General features: G+C 42.6%; 2 protein-coding genes across 2 annotated transcripts in view; both read left to right on the top strand.

The window, feature by feature from the left end:
• The window catches only part of LOC133968243 (collectin-12-like), a 36,876-nt gene extending 32,935 nt beyond the window's left edge, over positions 1-3,941 (top strand). Inside the window, exons 23-24 of the mRNA XM_062404176.1 lie at positions 285-406; positions 656-3,941. Of these exons, the coding sequence (XP_062260160.1) occupies positions 285-406; positions 656-884 (351 nt within the window). The 3' untranslated portion in view covers positions 885-3,941. The remainder of the gene's footprint in view (positions 1-284; positions 407-655) is intronic.
• A 1,854-nt stretch (positions 3,942-5,795) lies between these two features.
• tmem236 (transmembrane protein 236) lies at positions 5,796-9,633 on the top strand. The gene is made up of 4 exons (XM_062404956.1): positions 5,796-6,524; positions 7,341-7,413; positions 8,202-8,325; positions 8,629-9,633. Exons 1-4 carry the CDS (start codon positions 6,280-6,282, stop codon positions 9,267-9,269), a joined length of 1,083 nt encoding a protein of 360 aa, XP_062260940.1. The 5' UTR covers positions 5,796-6,279; the 3' UTR covers positions 9,270-9,633.
• Positions 9,634-19,598: the final 9,965 nt, after the last annotated feature.

Genomic DNA, 19,598 nt, shown 5'->3' on the forward strand with positions numbered 1-19,598 from the left:
TACATTGACCCTGAGACACTTACTTCGCACGAAACCTTTTCATACACTGTGAATGCAAATTGCCTGTGTATCTGAAGTGGCATCCTTCATACCTCACAATGCAGACACATGGTCTTTGAGTCACTCTGTAGAAGTTGATTTTCACAAATTGTCTTGATGAATTTGTAATCCCCTAAAGAGACCGATTTCGTAATCTTGATACTTCACTGTTCATCTACCTAACTCTTCGTCAAATTCTCACATTAGCAACTCAGTATGCGCTCTGCATGTTTATTTTACCACAGGTGTACCCTGGTCAGCCTGCATCAGGTTCATATGCCATGAGCGGTACTGCAGTGCAGGGTTACAGTGTTCCCATGGAGCAGCTTCCTCCTGGAAGCTCCATACCTGGACAGCCAGCTCCCAGGTGAGTCCCTCATACATCTTGAGGTCCTGGTACAATATAAACTACAAGTTGTTGAAATGTCCTCTTTTTTTTTCCCCCCCAAATTTTTGTAATCGCTCTGGTCTCAGCTGTTATTGGAGACTTGGACATTATTGAACACTGTCTTCTTTGGAGAGTTTTCAGTATTAATGATTCAACTTTTCATGAAATATTTAACGATTCCACTTTGCTGCAGTGTTAAAATTCATGTTTCTTCGCTCTTTCCCGTAGCGATGTTCATATGTACATGGGCCAGCCGCCAGTCTACACTGCTGCTCCAGGCAGCATGGCCCCAGCAGACATTCACTACCACAACCCAGCTGCCGGCCACGGTCCCCCTCCAGGCACGGTTCCCACAGGCATGACGCACACGCAAAACTACAGCCACCCCTCCGGCCCGAGCATAGCACCTTCCACAGACGCCGCACAGGCCCCCTACTCGGAGAAAGCCTTGCTATAGGGCCCCCTTTGATCACTGTTCTCCTTACAGGCACCAGGCCTGATCAAATGGTGGTCAGAGATTATTTCTTTTACTATATTTTATGATTGGTTTTTAATCGTGAAACACCAGAAGGATGGAAAATACAAACAAGAGTGCGCTAACCTTGACATTTGCCATTCTGTGTTATTTTATCTGGCAGATAAAAAGTCCGCTTTGATTTGAAGAATTCGCCCCAAGTCACACTTGGGCGTCTCCTTCGTGTCTTCACTTGATTTATGTGAACATGGAGGAGACACGCAGGCGCTTCAGTTGCACTTATTTAATTTCTGGATTTCACTCAAACCTCTTGTTCTCAAATCTAGATCTAATAGCAAAATATCCATTTTAAACGTACAAGACCTGGCATTAACAATTTCCTGTTAGTGACAGGCCTATTAAAAATTGTTATTGGTCCGTATTTTTTGATAATTTCTTTTGAAGTTTCCTGGTAAGAACCACTTAACTAGCAAAGATTAATTAGGACAAAGTTAAGTTGAATCTATTGTCAGTTATTGATCAATTCTAGTGGAAAATAAAACGTAAACCAGTTTATTCCTCAAACCGTACACAGGTTTTGGGATTGTATAGACTAGGCCTCACATGTTCAGCTTGTTAATGTGATTACAAATATTTGGGTCACAATAGCAATTATTTGAATAATTTAACAAGGGATCCAGTTTCTGTAGTGTGTTTTATCTTTGATACCAAATTCCACAACTTTCGAGGAAATTAAGAAATTCCAGACCTGAATGAAGCCTAACCAAAATATTTTGCGATAACAAGTGTAACTACTTCAATCCAACAACACAATCCATATGCACGTACAAATATAAATGAATGCACAAAGGCATTCCTTCATGCACACTGGACCTGCACAACCCGATGCACACACTACAGGAAGGTGTAGAGCAGTTACACTCACAGCGATACACTTACAACACTTGGCTCACACATCATCAGTCGTACTTGATGATTTACCGTCACACACCACAGACTTCTCACCGACTTAAATCTACTGTGGTGCTGATCTTATCACTAAAAAAGGAGTTGAATTCCATTAACTTGCTTTTTATTTAAATATCAAAAGTGACATTTGGCAATGCTAAAAGAAAATGTCTGGCTACTACATTCTGTATATGTTGTCAATTTTAAGAAGTACTGAAAACTGAAGCCACTTTGTTTTTTCGAGGGAAACGAAATGAGAGTAATTCAAGCATGCACATGACTCTTGTATATACTGAACTGAACCAGTAGTGAAGCCACATGATGACCTCATGGGTGGGATGTCTGTTAGCACAGCTCTGGTTGGTTTTGAAGGGAAACTCTGCAGTCATATGTCACAGATGAATAAAAGGTGTAAAAGCCAAAGAGGGACAACCCGTGGAAAACAAAACCCACATGCTAGATAAAGACAAGATAATTTTCTTGTTTTCTTTCAGTGACTCCTCACTTTATGCTGCAGAGTTTCTTTATTTCTAAAACTATCAGACCTGCATCCTTGTTGCTGGATGTAGGAGTCACTGTGTCTCCGTTCAGGAGCCTTACTAACGGACTCTTACCACAGACTTGGCTACTAAGGGGGGGAACTCTCTGAACCTCTCCAGTGTATTTGAAGCATCTCTTTAGTCAGTGTTGAAAAATGAATACTACGAGTTTTCTTTTTTGTAGTGCATTTTAATTATGTTTTGATTATTGTTAAGCTATTTTAAATGGAGAACCAGTACAGGATGTATGTTTTCAGAGAAAGGTGGAGTAAGTGATATTCTGCCAAACTTAGTTGTATATTTAAATGTCTCACACGAGAATATGGACACTTCTGTGTTTGATACATGCTTGTCGTACTGTAGGGTCGAATGGTAATGTGAAAACTGATCAAAACACTCCCCTCCACGTTCATCTCAGACCTGTCATATCTTAGAACTGTTCAACACTAAAACAGACCCTATCTAAAGCTGAACAGGAACTAGAGGAGAGCGCAAACCTCCTAAGGCCCAACTGTCCCTGTAAATTCAATCAAGCTGCAGCGACGCACTCATCGATATCACTTCCTTTTTAAATATGCTTGATTCTTTATTTTTTTTTTCCTCAAGATCCATGCATTTATTTAACTTGTGTCAAAAAAGACAAATCTTGCAATGGGCCCTTGTTCAGATCCATGTTTAAACCAATTGGCAGGTACAAGAATATAACGTCCTTGGGGGAGGTGATGAGGTCTAAGATCCTGGACAAGTACGTTCAAGATTTGTACAAATTGTTCAAAGTTCTCTTAACCAAAACCTCCATAAGCTATTGGTGACATTGCTGAGGGAAAGATCAAAAGTACAAAGTCTCCTTCTCATAAATTTATGTAAGACTCATTTATGTGGATTTTAAGTGTCAAGTCATTGGAAAAGTTAATTTTTACAGAACGAGTGGAATGCAAACGGCTGAGACTGGGAAATATTTATGTTGTGTAATATCGAATGATGCTAAATGAAGCCGTTTTTAAATCTGTTTAACCAGATGAAGTCATGTGTTGAGGTGACTTGAGTTCCTATGTTTCAAATGTGCTGCTTTTCGTCGTCCCTGTGCCGCCTTAAGAATCTGAAACAACCCGCAGCTCGAGTGCTTGGTACCTGGGACTTGCAAACGAGGACATTTTATTATGCCGACCTTGTTTTTTTTTTTTTTTTTTATAGCATTAACTTATTTGATTCAAAGAAAGAATCCCTTCCGGTGCTGCCTTCAACGCTCGGGTGAACTAGTGTTAAATCTTTTGGATCTAAGAGGGTTCGACAATATCGAAGTAGCTGCTGTTCTGGGACCGCGGTAGCAGAAGCCACACATTATCCCAATGTAACATGTTGCACCGCAGTGTCTGCACCCCCCCCCACCCCGATTAATGTACAGTAATGAGATGCTGCCTGTTCTTAAGTTTGAAACCGACATTATTGTAAAGGTTCTGTCTAAACTTGTTTCCTGCTGTTTGTATCTATTCTTTTAACCATACTTATTAAATTGGTATTCACAATAAAACCAGGCCAAATGTACAGGAAATCTATTGCCTTGGTTTCTTGATTCTAGAGATACTTTTACAGAAAGTGAAATACATTTTGTTTATTGGGTGATTCTCAACATTGCATTCTCAGGACATTATGAAAAGGTGTATTCTTTAAATAATCATAAGCTGTGGGGTCCAATGTGAAATTTACATCCATTATTTCACATGAAATCCAATATTTCATGAAATCCAATATTCCAACATACGCAAACTGTCATGCATCCCCAAGAACTTTTGGACTGTAAACAGATGCACACACAGGCAAACAAATTTGTAAGCTATAAAAAACAATAAAAATGTATAATAAAAAATAGCATGTCATGTCGACACAAATAAACAATGTTGTCCACAATCGGGGTGATTGTTACTTCTATATTGTTCTTTCTTCTCCTCTACTTTGCGGTGCTTTCTGAATTGTGCACCTGATAATTGAATCTTTTTTTGATTCATTTTTGACTCTAACCGCAGTCTATCACCGCAGCGTGTACGTCAGGGACACACCTGAGGCAGAAGCTTAAACTCTGTGCAAGCCACCGCCTGACTGTTCACACAGGGAGCCGTCCAGGAGGATGTTTTTAGATGCTGGCTTGCCTGTCAACAGAGCCACGGGTGGTGACATCAACAAATGTCCCTACTATGCTGCCAAAATGAGTAGGTTTTTATACATCTCTTTTTATGCATCATGCTGCTATGAGGAACTGTTGTGAAGTGAAATGAATTTCTTCTTTTTTTTCTGTTCATGCTGAAATAAAGTGGATTCACCTCATTAGCTTCACACTACAAACCATATGAGGGGGGGAATGTTTCTTGATAGAAGATTCCAGATTCATTCACTAGACTGGCAATCTGTAGAGCTCAACAGAGCTGTATAGGTTTATCTCTGATCCAAGTTGTGCGGTTATTGGTCCAGTAGTTTATTACATAAACCTGTTGATTGACAAATCATGATAACATAACCTCCTTAGCAGAGGTAATAAAACCTCCACCCATTTGTCAAAGAAATGTCATCAACATTAATAATTATTAGAAACGCAACAGGAAAAAAAACTGCACAAACCAAGCTAGAGCAGCAGTGGAACCCAGCAACCAGCAGGGGGCAGCCTCAGGACATCACAGCAGACTGTGATTCTTGTAAGGTTAGAAAGTATTGGGTTATTCTCTAACAATAGGTTTTTAAAGTATGTTAAATCATCCAGTATCTAAAAGCCACAAATACAAAAGTAACTTTTAAGTAAAGCTGTCAAATATATGTAGTTAAGTAGAAAATATTTTCTCTAAAGTGTTTATCAAAAGCGTTATAAAATGACACGGACACGCACACAATAATTTGTCCATCTTCTTAATGTGCTTAGGTTGGCCTAGTTGGTAAGGTGTTCAGTCTTCAATACGGACCCGGGTTCGAATACCACCAAGTCCTTATTTGGAAAATATTGGACTCTTAAAGGTGGCAGGATTAGTCCTATTAATTGAAAATATCATACACCATTTTTTCAAACCTCTTATATTGCTGTTGAGAAAATTTATAGTGCGATAATTATTGATATTGTCCTGTTGCCCACATCAACACCTCATTATTCTTTTTGTCACATAACTAGTATGTCAACGGGACCGACCTGGTTAAATAAAGGCAAATAAAAAAAAAGAATGAGCACAACACGTATTTCGAACCTAGTGCGTAATTTATGATTGGGTAAATAATCAAAACTGTCCTGTACAGCCCATTTAATAATCAATAATCAAACTGTCCCCCTAAATCAACCCTGATGTTTAGAACCAGTTCATATCATGGACTGAGACACAGTGTTGGTCTTTAAACCAAATGTTCAGGAGGTTTAAAAAGTGTCCTTTGCTTTGCCACTAGATGGAGCTCAGTGTACATGAGTGAACAAGTCCCATAGAAGACATTTTTAAAGAGCAAAAGCAGTTTTGATTTGCAGTTCCTGAATATTTTACAAAATTATTAAGATTGTGAACTTTGATGCAAGCGTAACACCAGCTCTGGACATTTAATATAAACATAATCATTTTTATTTTGATATAATTTTACTGATTGAAAAATCACGCTGTTAAAATGGACCATGTGTCCAGACCAGCATCAGACTTCATGTAAATGTCTCCCTCGTTATTATGGGATGGGAGTGCTCTTCTTTGTGAGCCCATAAAAAGGTGAGCATGACCACCTCATTACCTCAGCAATAAAAGAATACAGCCCACCGGTGCAGTGTAAGCAATGTCAGTGTGCAGAGTCCAACGGCTCCACTGGCTCCTCTTGTGGGAGATGATTGTCAAAGTCTTCAGCTCCCAGTCCAGACCAGCAGCTGGTGTTCAGGGACCATGACCTCGGGGAAGACGGTCAAGCTGGTCCTCTACGAGGTGCTGCAGTTTGCCGCCCTCGTCGTACCGATCTTTGTGATAATGGAGAGGTTCGCCGGCCTCGTACGTGACGTGAAAGGTCGAGATCTGACGGCCTACTGGCTCGTGGTGGCCGTCTCTCTGGCCTATGTGACCTCTGCGACCCTGCTGGTGTGGGTTCCTCTCAAATTTGTGATTCTGAAGCGGCAAGGTTCCATTCAACAGTGGTGAGTACATGAGATGTGAGGGATAAGGTATTTACATGTAGGTAAAATAATGTATCTAGTACATCTAATTTGAGACAACATAGACCGGTCAAGAGAGATAAACAATTTCAGGGAAATATTGGATGGGTGATTTGGGCTGAAGAAGTCAAAGATATTCTTGATATCTAGTGGGGAAAAAGTGAATAGTACTCTATGTACTTAAGTATTGTAATAAATGTAATGTATTGCATCCCACCACTGACTGTAGGAAAGTAGGAATAATGTAAGAACAATTGCCTACATGTCAAAAAATCCCTCTGAATTCAAAAATATCACCAGAAAAAAATTAAAATATAAGTAGACGTGCTCACGATGTATAATTGCCCTCATAAGTAACACCTTTTTAATAAAATATTATATTTTGTTAAATAATGGGATGTCTTGTAGGTGCAGTGTAATATTAGTTATATTGATAATATCGTTTTTAAGAGAGGAAATAACTTTTTATCTTTTTATCTTGAATTGATAAATAATAAAATGCAGCCCTGCTCAGATTAGCTCAGTGGTTTTACTGCTACAGGTCTGTCTGATCAGGGGTTTATTGTGACTAATGTGAGAAAACACTATGTAGATAACTTGTAACTATACAGATGACAGATAAATGACATGAGTACAAATGGAATGTATCAAGAAGCATAAAACATATACTCAGATTTGTCAAATTATACCTGAATAACTGTGATTTACGGTCTGTCCACCTTTAAACAAAAATTATTCATCATAGTCAGATGATCGTTATTCACATGTGGCCTAAAATGACCTCTGTTGACTTTTCAGGAGGCCGACGGCACTGGCGTATCTCATCCTGTGCACATTACCGTGCTTTGCTGTTTTAATCGCCAGCTCCAAGGTAACATCATCGTGACCGATCCTCCTGTCACTGAGGAGCACCTGTTGACGTTCTGCTCCGCCGTGCTCGGACGGATCCATTGAAGCGGCATATTTGTCGTAAATAGTCCATTTGTGGCGCAACTCTTTCTTATGCTCCCTGCGTGTAAGAGAATGTGTTTAGAGCAGGAAAGTGACTCAGTGAGTGATGGTCGACTTGGCCCAGTGCACCACGGATGAGAGGAGAGGCAGCGCCTGTCTAACTCCCTCGTCCCTTGAGATTTGGTTATTGGCTGAGCCTCAGAGGATTTGCTCTGTATGTACTGAAGAGGACTTTGGCATCATCATCATCATTAAACGAAAAAAAGCCAATGGGAATGTGTGGCCTGTCACAAGACTGAACTCAGTCTGGGGTATTCAGTAACCTATAGTAAACAAGCCAGGTTTTACATTAACTTAAATTCCCCCTAAATCGTAAAAAGACACACAAGTTAAAATGTGTTCTTGTTATGCTCAGACAAGCAAAGACACAAATAAGGGCCTCTGACCTCAAAGACCTTTACACATCTAATCTTTCTTCATCCTGTATCGGGGGTGTTCAGAAGCGTCTTAATATCTGTAATTATGGGATAGTAAAATTGGACAGGTTCATAAAATCCCGAATGCAGGAGCTCGAGCCAAAAGTTGCAATAAAAAATTTAATTTTCTTTTCTTCCTGCTTCATCCCTCATGATTTCTAAGTGGCAGGTCGGTTAATGTATAGACTCTTGAATTCATATTTATTTTTTCTCTGTTATCGTCACACTGTAGGTGCAGGTGGACAGCGGACACAGACTGGACCATTTCGCAGAGTTGCCCGTTTCCTTGGTGCTTTTCTCCCTCATCTGTGTGGATATCACAGAGAGGCTTCGGCCCTGCAGGCTCCTCGGTCAATGTAAGACTGGATGTTGTTGGCATTATTAAGAAGTTTCATGTTGCACGTTTTTGTGCGAGAGGACATTTTCACAGAAGGCCTTTTGGCACGCCTCCTAATGTGCAACTCTAATGATTATCAATCTACTACAGATGATATCATGTTGATTATATAACCATTTTAAACCATTTTCAACCCAGAGCTAATGTTGTGAGCTTTGCCAGGGACTGTTATGTTTTCAGACTTTTTTCTTGTTAACGTCATCTTATCATAGACAGTGTGCAGTATAACATCTGGAGTTGTGTGCGCTCTTGCCATTTGCAGCCGACAGCCTGGATCCTGACTTTGACATCCACGGCCCCGTCCTCACCCACCTGGAGCCGGTGCCCACCGTCTCGAGCCAGCTGCGCCCTGATGAAGGCCAGAACGGTTTGACCCCAGGCTCTCCAGGGGCCAAAAACGGCAGCACGTCGGGCAGATGGCGGCACTTTGCCGGCTCACCCACCCACTCAACTCCCAGCTCGCGAGCGCCCGGCACTGCCTACCTGTACTCCTCATCCTCACGCCACAGGTCCTACTCGGGTAACCTCGGCTTCCTGTGGAGGAGGGACGGGAGGTCGGAGGTGTTTGTGGATAGTTTCCTGTTCTGGTTGGACACTGTGGAGATGATGCGAGTAGCAGGAGAGCCCTCGATCTTCTACTCAGCCTGGGTCTTCCCTATCTATATTATTAGCTTCCTGTCCACTCTTCGCATGGTCATCACTCCTAACAACCCGTTATTGTCCTGTGCCGGAGTGGCTCTGCAGGACTTTCCTTTCTTCATCGTCCGGGTCGCCCTGATTGTTGTGTTTGGTTATGTGACGCCTGTGTTGTACCCGCTGAAGAATGCGCTGGTGAGCTTGACGTTTATCTACTTTACATTCTTGACCAGGCTGAGGATATTCAGGAGGCAGAGCATGTTTTGAGGAGGAGTGCCGCATTCTGTTGTCGATGACAGATTTGCTTTGATTGCGGGTGCTTGAAAAGTTGGTATATTTATGTGTTGGAGGCAGCACTGAGGGAATCATGGTGGTGGATGATGTGGAGCCCCCTGTGTTGAATGGTAATGTCTGTTAATGAACTGAGAGGCCACGCATCCAAATATCCCAAATGTAAAGATGATTCTGTAGTGTGTAGGCTACAGTGTACAATTGGAATCCAAATGTATATATTTAAACTAAATTGTATGTTTTCCAGCTATGTTTTTTTTATTTGTATCTTATTTGTTAACAAACCACAAAAAAAACCTTGTAAACAAAACAATACTCAAAAAAAAGGCTTTTATTTGAATTCTGGTGTAAACTTTTTTGAAATTAAATTGATTAAAGTTCCGCAAATCAATATTTTTACTTTAACAACAGATCTTAATTCAACAAATATTATAAACTGCTTCTCCAAGTCTCTGGGAATCAACTGGAATAAAGTGATTTGATGTGAGGGTAGAAACACCGTGTTTCTCTGAAAGGTGTTTGATTGGGTTGAGGGGTATATCTGGCGACTGCAAAAACAGCCCTTTAGGATTATTATCATTTTCATCCTTTCTTTCATTCAGTGACACGTGATGAGCTGCGTCTTCTTATCTGTGCAGAAATATCCCTTCATAGGACATCTGCTGTGACCTTCCCTCTGAGAGGTTGAGTGGTCATTAATGCTGTTTTTTCCATTAAGTTCACATTCGTATTCCCCAACCGGAGAGAGAGGAGGGCTCACACCAGACCTCTGACAGTTTTATGGTAATGACGCCAACCTGATGAATCACACCGGCTCCTCTTCTCGTCTGCGTTACAGAACAAAGTGTCTGTTTTCTCCTCTCGTGATTTCAGATACAGTTCCTTCGGCCTGTGTTTGCCTTCCATCACAGATCCAGGAGAAAAACAGATTCTCTCTGTCGTGCATCTTTTCCTTCCTTGCTTCGTCCTTGGCGGTCGAAAAATGTGCATATCCTCCTCTTCTTCAGCCTGTGGCGCAGGCAACGTGTTGGTTTATGAGTTTTTTTCGTAGCCGTGTAACTTACTGGGTTGTAACCTTGGCATATATGTGTGTGTGTGAGTGTCTCAACAGGGACACCACAGACAGATACTGGTGTGTAGTGCAATTGGCAGACCTCCACCATGCAGGACAAGTCTGACAGAATTAAACCCTATGGAGCACTTGGTCTTTGTCTGTCTGATGGATGAGCCGCGGCTGCAGGACAAACCGTTTAAGGGAATTGCCAAACCGACGACTCCCGACTCTCCACGAAAAAAAGGGTTGAATTAGAAAAATAGCAGCAAAACGTCCTGCTGCATCCGAGCTGATGAATTCAGTGATCGTCTGAAAGAAAATGATATCCTTCTTAATGTGGTGATGCATTCAGGACGGGGAGAGAGGAGGATTTGTTTAAGACCTTTAAGGGATAAACACATTATGCGACAGGGCACCAGACAATAGCTGTAATTCACAGTGAGGAGCCGGAGCTGTTTTCCTTAATTTCCCCACAGCCCTGATCAGTCTCCCCTTAATGATTCACACTATAATCTGCAGCAAAGCATTCGCGCAGCCCGAGTTATTGTGTCCATTTTAAAGCACGTCATGTTCACTGTCTGGCGAGCTCTTTTTTTTATTCTCCTGACACAGAGTGAACGACCTGAATGATCAAGTGAAGAAGCAACAGCCTCTATTCAATCCTCCTTATCTGACTCTGTCCATGTTCAGCTATAAAAAGTGGCACAGGCCTGTTTTTTATGTAGTCAAATTAACCACCCCACACTCACACAAGCTTTGCATTAATTTATCCACTTTTATCCTCTTGTACAGCTTATACACTGTGGAAATGTGATATTCATGTCATCATGTTTGATGGCGAAAATATAATCCCCAAGGTCTGATAAAACATATGAAAACTCACATACCTCCACCAAACCTCAAAAGCCCCCCCCCCCCCCCCCCCCATGAAGATTAAGATATTAAGATTTGTTTATTTAAACCAAATTTTTGTGGTAATTCACGGAATCTTTAAATTGCATCTGAACCAAATTGTAAACTTAAGTCCTCTAATCAGATCAGGTTATTTTCAAGATACATGCATTCTGAGGGAAATCAAGAAAATGTAAAAAAAAACACAACACCGTCAACTTTGTAATTATTCTTCAACACAAAAATCAATATTGTTAATCATTCCATCGGCAATTTGAATTTCTGCATCTCTCTCTCTCTCTTCATTCTTGTGTCGTGCTCATTAGGGTGTTTTAAGGTTTAGTTTGACCTTCAGTTCTCCCCCCATGTCTGTGTGGCTTTACTCTCCATCTTCCTCCCACTGTCCAAAGACATGCAGACTGGAGGGAGGTTAATTAGAGACTCTAGAGAAACAGTAGGTGTGACGATCATCAATGACCTTAATAAGTATAACACTATAGATAATGGATGGATGGATATATTTCGTTTTTTTTTTTATTTCATAATTTTTCGTCATTTATCTGTCATCTACAGATAAAAGGTACTAACGATGAGTTGATCGAGGGATAACAAATAATAAGAATAAAGATGGTAAAGTTTTGTGCTGACACTCACCGTCCCCAGAGGATGACTCATACTGGTCAAGTTAAAGTTTTCAGTTATCCAGTGAAGTATCTCGTAACATTTTGTACGGTCATTCATGGTCCTCAGAGGACGATCGCCTGAATTTCTTTAATGTTTTCAACGGAACTCACGATTCATGGTTCCCAGATGGTGAATCCTTGGTGATCCCATAACTTTTTTACCAACTGAAGTGCGACCAGAAGATCAAAATGTTGATGTTAAAGATGTCCACTTGATGCCCAGCTGTACTTTGTGTTTCGTTCTTTTATCCAACGCACATTAAGATAAAAGACTAAAGCTTCAAAGCATTGACCCTCATGTAGCTGCTGTAGCATGACTCTACATCTTAATCTTTACCTGAAAAGATGAAAATCACTCCTCTGTGGTAACTTTTACAAACTAGTTGATAAATGTGGGATACAGGTTCACATACTCTCACTGCCCTGGCAGATTTTCTAGGACTTTGTCAAGTGTCCTTTTAAAGATCTTTTTGTTGCAGTTTAAACAAAAGCCGGCTTCCCCCTCAGCCCAAAGCGAGGGAGAGCGCGACAGCTCAGAGGAGAAAGGACACAAAAGGAAGCAACAGCGGAGGGAAGGAGCAGACACAGTGGAGAGAGATGAGGAGAATGAGATAGAATGAGAGAAACAGAGGATACAGATAGAGAGATGACAGGGGTGAGGGTGGTGGTGGTGGTGGTGGTGGGGGGGGGGGTGTTGCTGTTAAGGAGGGGTGGAGGCTTTGTAAAACTGAGAAGCTGGAGGCGCATTTGAATTCAGGCTGTGTGTCTCCTGCGCTATAGCCGAATGTTACCTGCTTTAGCATGGCAACAGAGAGAGAGAGAGAGAGAGAGAGGGGGAGAGTGGTGAGCTTCAGCTGCAGCCTGCACACACACTTATAGACACTCACACACACACACACACACACGCACAGTCACAACAGGGGTGCAAAGAGTGACTCAGGTAACCAGGAACGCCCCTGATGAGACAGGACCCCTGAGAGAGGGAAGCAGCGTGGTGAAGAGAGAGTCAGAGATACTGGAGGAGGAGCCACAGAGCTGGGATTTTTGATCAAGAGGAAGAGGAGGAATCGCAGAGAACCCCCCCAAAAAGATTCCAAATCTGGACTCCCAGGATGGGCTCAGGAGGGAGGAGGAGACGGGGATACAGGGAAGACAGCCTCGGAGTGATGCAGGGGCTCTGATTGGATAAATCTGACAGACCGCCGAGCACTGAGACAGACACACACACACACACACACACACCCACACACACAGGGAAAATTACATTTAGTTTTTGTTGCAAGACTCTTCGTGGGGGCTCAAGCTGGGGAGGCTGAAGGGGAGGTTTTTCGAACAGGGTGAGCCGGGACAGAGAGACAGGGGGTGAGCTGCAGTCGGGTAAATGGACACATGGTGGCCACCTGTCCGTCTGGGATGAGGTGAGCCCACTTACAACTTCCCACAAGACAGACCTCACAAACCTCACCACGTCAGGCTGAGTCTCTGCATGGGACAGCCACTGGAAGTCTGGACTCAATAACCCCCCCCCACCCCCCCCAGGTGATCCTGCCCTGCGACAACCTGTGGACGCAGCAGGAAATTGGATTCTTTGCCTTTGAACTCCCTGAAGAGCTGGAGACCAGGTGGGTCACCTGTGCCATGAGGACCCTGTGTGTGAGCCTGCCCTGAAACGACCCCCCAACCCCATCCCATCCCCGGAGGCTCGACCGGCCTGTCCCCTCCTCACCCCCCAACTGGATGTCTTGATGTATTGCTGTGGGCTGGGACACTGGCGGAGAGTGCAGTCCACCGATGTAAGTGACCATCGCAGCATCACTTGCAGCATCCATCCCCATCTCTTCTTTGATTGCAACTGTGAGTTTGTTGTGTTGCGGGGGGGGGGGGGTAATCTGTCTAAAATGAACAATAAAATGAATGAGTCAGCGCAGATTATTTGAACGTGCAGGCAGTAACACCTCCACAAATACTGTTGGTGATTCATTCATATATCCAGGTGTCTGCAGTAAGGAGGCATGCACAGTAGCACCAGCTGTGAGTGGGACTCCTACAACCCGTGTGTTCGCTCCTCGGTGACGGACTGTGTGAGTTTTCAGCCGCGCTGCAGGTGATCAGGACGGACAGTGGCGTAGTCAAACAGCTCTCTGCGTTGATCCCAGTATACATGACTTCAAAAACCCATGACTTTTTACACCTCGTTGACGCTTTCCTCTCAGGTTTGCCTTTTTACCCCTCATGAGGCAACAGTTTGAACTATTTATGGATGTATTTATAATATTTTGCACCCTGCAGATATTGTTTTTTTGGGGAAAATACACAACAGCTGCTTAAAGGAGCTGTTCTCCCTCACGTCATCTGTCCTCCCTCGCTCCTACACCACTTCACACAGGTGCAGTTATCTCATTGCAGGCCAGGTTTTACTGTCTTCTCAATGACAGACAGGAGCAGGGAGGACTCTCTCACTCCTCTCCTCCACCTGTTCCTCTTTGTTTTCTCCCCTCTACCTCTCTCCTCCTTTCTTCACTCCCTTCTCTGTCACTTTCGCCCACTTGCGTTTGCTGCTTCATCACTGTGTCTCTTGCTCTTTTCTCTTCTGTGTGTGTGTGTATGTGTGTGTGTCTGCCAAACCTCTGGTGCAGCCGATTCTTCACAGCCACAGAGCTGTGCATTGTGTGATGGCGCTGACTGCAGAGGACCCGTATCGTATAACCACATTCCTACATGAAATAGGCTTAGTGTCAGCCCTCTCCACTCAATAGGCTGTCAGCGCAGAGCCTTGCAGATTACCACGTACTGTACTCCTGCATGCGATGTGTGCCCACCTCAGCAACAAGCCGGGAAAAAGAAGCTTACAGAATCAAAAAGCCACAGATGCCTGAGAGCTGGGAGACTTCAAGTGGGACCCGGTGCCCACATCCAATGTAGTCTCATTGATTTTCTGTCCTATCACCAGTTTAAATACCCTCAAGCTGTGCAAATGCATTTAAGGAACATCAGTCATTGGCTATTTTCATTTGCAGAAATACTTTGTGTAGTGTTGTCATAAATGAGATTAGAACGGATTAATCCATCACGGTAGATCACCACTTGTTTTAGGACAGTGGCCCATCATGGAGGCTGTGAGCCCCCAGTGAGAATAAATGTCAAGGTCATGAGGCGACTAATTAGACTGGAAAATAGGAAAATATACATTTTAATGGTTGATTCATGTTTTATTTCTAGATTTCTATTATTATTGAACACTGGGTAGTTTTCTCTAATCATGCTTCTAAAAACAACTCCAATAAAAACTGTGTGAGGAGGGAACATCGCTCCTTGCTCGTAGAATCAGAAAACAACCTTTAATGATCCCTGCCGAGGGAATTACGCTTTCTTACTACTGCTGTACGCTCAGTTAGGAAAAAAGTAAATAAGGGAAAAAGTGAAACTACAAGAGTAATTGCAACAATGATGAGTTCACAGTAATTGAACAGAAAATGTGAAACGTAATGACACTGAGTAGAGCTCATACATGGACATTTTTTTATTCTTGTGCACAAAAGATAAATAGATTTCACCATGTTGGACTGAAGGGGCTCAGTAGAATACTCTTAATGAAATGATTGTTTAATCTGAGCATGACAAGAAAAAGATGTTTACTTGGCAGTGTCCTGTTCAGACTACTGACTTATTCGGGTTAATATCGACAAACATATTATCTTTCTATCATTAATGCATATTTGCTTTGCGTATTTGCTTTGCATGACTAAGATGATTAAGTAAAGACAAGTCAGCCAATGGATGATTTAACCAAAAGATGTCAACAACTTTTACACCACTTCCCATTCATTTATTGAAAACACTCCCAATAATTCAGCTCATAGCTTTAGTTTTTCTACATTTTTTAGTTTTTGTTTCATTTTGTCTGAATATTCCTGCCTCCAGGTATTGTTCATGGGCAGCATCTTTTTTGTATCGCAGAGGTGGTCGTTATTCCTCTCTTTCTGAAGCCTTCTCACGGTGCAGGAGAGAACATTGATTATAGAGGTTGAATCAAAACACGCCTGTAACTGTGCTCGGTATTGACTTGTTTCCACACTCACAGAGCTATTTCCTACTTCACCCTAGGCGATGGATTGTACATCACATGCAGACGCGAATCTGTGTAGCACCGAAAGGCTGCTCAGCCTCAGCTGCTCATTTATTTATTCATAAGTCCAGGTAAGAGGAGGAAAGGGGGGCATACATAACACCAATTTGCTATAAACTGTTTTTTAGACCGGTGTGCATGTGATGTTGATGTTCTAATTTCGGTTGGTATTAGTCTTTCTGTTTGAGTGGAGAAAATGAATGCTGGTTCATTTTGGTACCACTGTAATATCATCATGGGTTTTTACTGCCAGTATCACCAACTAGGATAGGAAGAAATAAAGAAAAAGATAAAGAAAAGAACAATTCCTTCAATTTAGATTAGTGAAAACATCTCTAGAGTTATTTTATATTCAATTTCTGCAAATAGATCCCTTTCACCTAAATCTTACATTTCATGCAGCAAATATTTCTGGGTGAAACAGAACCTGCACAGAGTGTAAACTATGTTTATTACCTTCTGATTTCAGCTCTGTAAACATGACAATTGTATCAAGTCCATGTTTACTCTCTAAAGAAATCCTAAAACAAAATCTATTCCTTTGAACCCTGAGTGGCAGCCTTGCTGACAGGGCTGTATTTGTTTGTCGTTGTGTCTCTAGAGGGGAGCGTGTTAAACCGGAGTTTATCTGTAATACCATCAAGCTCTGATTCTGTCAATCCTTCTCTTGCTCTCACCCACCACTCACTGAGCTCAGCAGCGTGATGACAAGCAGACAAACATGCAAGGAACACAATCGCACAAAATGTTTAAAATTACAAACGTCCACATCGCTCGCTCTCTACTGCCTCTGTTGGGAATCAATGAGCCAGAAATGTCAGCACTAGTTTCCAAAACAAGCAATACACTCTTACATGCTTTTTTTTAAAACATTTTCTTTAATCTCATGTTTTGGGATCAGTAACCTGCCGTCCAATCTGTCCTGCCCTGAACTGACCAGCCCTCTCCAGTCGTCTGTCAACCCTCCTCCACTCCATCACCTGCTGCTGCTTCCTCACTCACTATCCTTCCATCTCTATCTCTCTGTCTCTTTGCTCTTGCGTTCCCATCCCTCTTTCTTCTCAAATTCATAATTTTGTTGGCCCGTTCTTTCATTCCCGACGTCTTTCCATCCATCCATGTCTTCTCAATCTCGCCTCTCCCAGATGTTAGGAGGCCAGGATTGGCCGTTTGCTGGCCCCAGCCTCCGGCCACGGGAGGAGGGGCATCAGCCAGATGTCTGGTGGCATATTCATACAGGGTTTATGAATTTGAAGGGAGCAGTCGGCCACTGACAAGGAGGAGAAAGAGGAGGATTCAGAGGGCATACTGAGGAAACTTTTCTGCGTGTTCTAATTCTGCCTCTGACGGACACTCGGTGGAGTTATCTTGTCTTTGTTCCTCTATCGCTCCCACTCCTCCTCCTCCTACTCCTTCTGGAGTCAGTTTTGGATCATGTCTATCCGTGGTGTGATTGGAGACCGATGGTCCAGTCAGATGTAAATCTGGTGAGGTGTGTTAGCACGGGGGAAACGATGGAGGACGTCAAATGAAAAGCACGTCTCGTTCTCTGGGCAGGCTTCTGCTGCTCTGCTGCTGAAGTTGGACTGGCGTCCATCTGTGTGGATGTGTGTGTGAGACCGCTGAGTGCATCGGGAGGGGGTCGGGCCCTCGGCCTCCTCCGCCTGCAAGCCATGTCAAAAGTGCCCAAGAACAAAAATGTTTCCTGGGTGAGTACTTTGCCTCTGTGCCTGGTCGATTGGGGGAGGAGTGGAAGGGGTGCGGAGGGGGAGGGCTGTCCGTGGATTATATTAGTTCAGTTTGAATGCTTTTTTCACTTCTCTCAGCTTTATCTGCTTTGGAATTTCATATATTTGGCTGTATTTTACTCTCATGAGTGCTATAAACATGTTCAGGAATTTCACATAGAGCAGTTTGGGTTTTATCAAAGCAAAGATCTGTTTCATGGCCGAAGATGAAGCATATTTCATCAGAGTAATTCAGGATTTCAGGTAGAAAACAGAAAATTGAGTAACGTTGTTTTTCCTGACTTTTCTGCCTTGATGTGTCCAAAAGCTGTGCAGTCAAATGCTCTTCTCCTACCTGCAGCCATAATTAAAGAATAACATCCAAAGAGATTCACACGGAGTAGCAATCTTAATCCTCTAATCGATATGTATCAGCTACGATGTTATGATCTATTTGTTGATAAATATGATCTAAAATTTCAGTTTTGTCAATTTGCTACCAACATTAACAGTCTTTTGAGATCAGAGCATGTGTGTGATTTCTGTGGGAGTCTGAGCTCTGAAGCTTTGCCTGAAATCTCGCACGACATCCATCTCTGCCCTGCACCACTTGCCCCAGCTTGACACAAACATACATATCTACATATATATATATAAACACACATAAGCTTAGGGACAGATGTTTGTTTATCTACGTGTTAGAAGGCTTGTGCCCATGAACACGAGTGATGTGCACGAGGGGGGGGGGGGGGGGGGGGGGCGCAGAGATGAGAGGCTTTTGACGTCTACACTCGAACAACGACTGAGCAAACACATTCTGCTGATTAGGAGTGTGTGAGATGAACGGAGCTGGAGTTAAATAGTTCTGTCAACCACCTTTTCTATCGTGAAGAATGTTCAACAAATGAACTTCAGCAGTTCAGATAACAATGATCGAATGTTTAATCATATCACACGATTTTCATCACTTAACTGAGCTGTCACACAGGTTGTTTATCTATGTTTTTTCAGTTTGAGAGCGAGACTTATGAATTTCCCATTCGGATTTTGTAATGCTTTCACTCGAATTTAGCTTGTGCTTGGATTTGCTCTGCTTGCGCTGAAACTCTGCAATCTCCTGCGCTCCAGGTTCAGCTCTTCTGAAACATCGGCGAAAAACATCTGCTCTCTGATTTTTCCTCTGCAATTGGATTTTTTGCAACATTGCCCAACCAATAGAATGTCAGGTGTGACCTCCACATCAGGGAATTTCATTTCGAATTTCGAGCACTTTTGAGCTATTTCTTTCCACTGTCTTTCTTCAAAGAACTTGGAAAGGACTTGGAAAGGATTTCCAACGTGGAAGTGAAATGAAAATGTAAACATCTAGAATTTCTGTTCCCGTGATCGAAAGCCTCCAAACACTTACTAAATGATCCTTGAGGTGAATTTGTTTTCTCAACAGTTGATGCCGGCAGTGATTCTGTTCAAAACTCTCACAGAGACTGAAAATGCATCATTTAACATCTGTTAGGTTAAGAGACTCACGCTCACATACTTCAGGGCGTCATGGTGTTTGAATGGAAACAGGCCATAGAACCGGTTCAGTGAGTTTGGATTACTGAGAACATTTCAGTTTATTGATGTATTTCATGTGTAGATCCTTCAGCAGCGCAGGAGCAATCAGACGGCCTTATGTAACATCTCCACAGTCCTGCTCTGGACTCTGCTGGAGTGTGGTGTTGGCACATGAGGAGAGCCGGCTCCCGCTGGAGGAGATTTGAGGTGTCAGGGAGCAGATTGAGCAAAGCCCCGAGTCTGGTTCAATCCCAGGTCATGGGCTAA

The sequence above is a fragment of the Platichthys flesus genome, chromosome 14 (genome assembly GCF_949316205.1).
Source record: "Platichthys flesus chromosome 14, fPlaFle2.1, whole genome shotgun sequence".
In the NCBI taxonomy this organism is placed as follows: Eukaryota; Metazoa; Chordata; class Actinopteri; order Pleuronectiformes; family Pleuronectidae; genus Platichthys; species Platichthys flesus.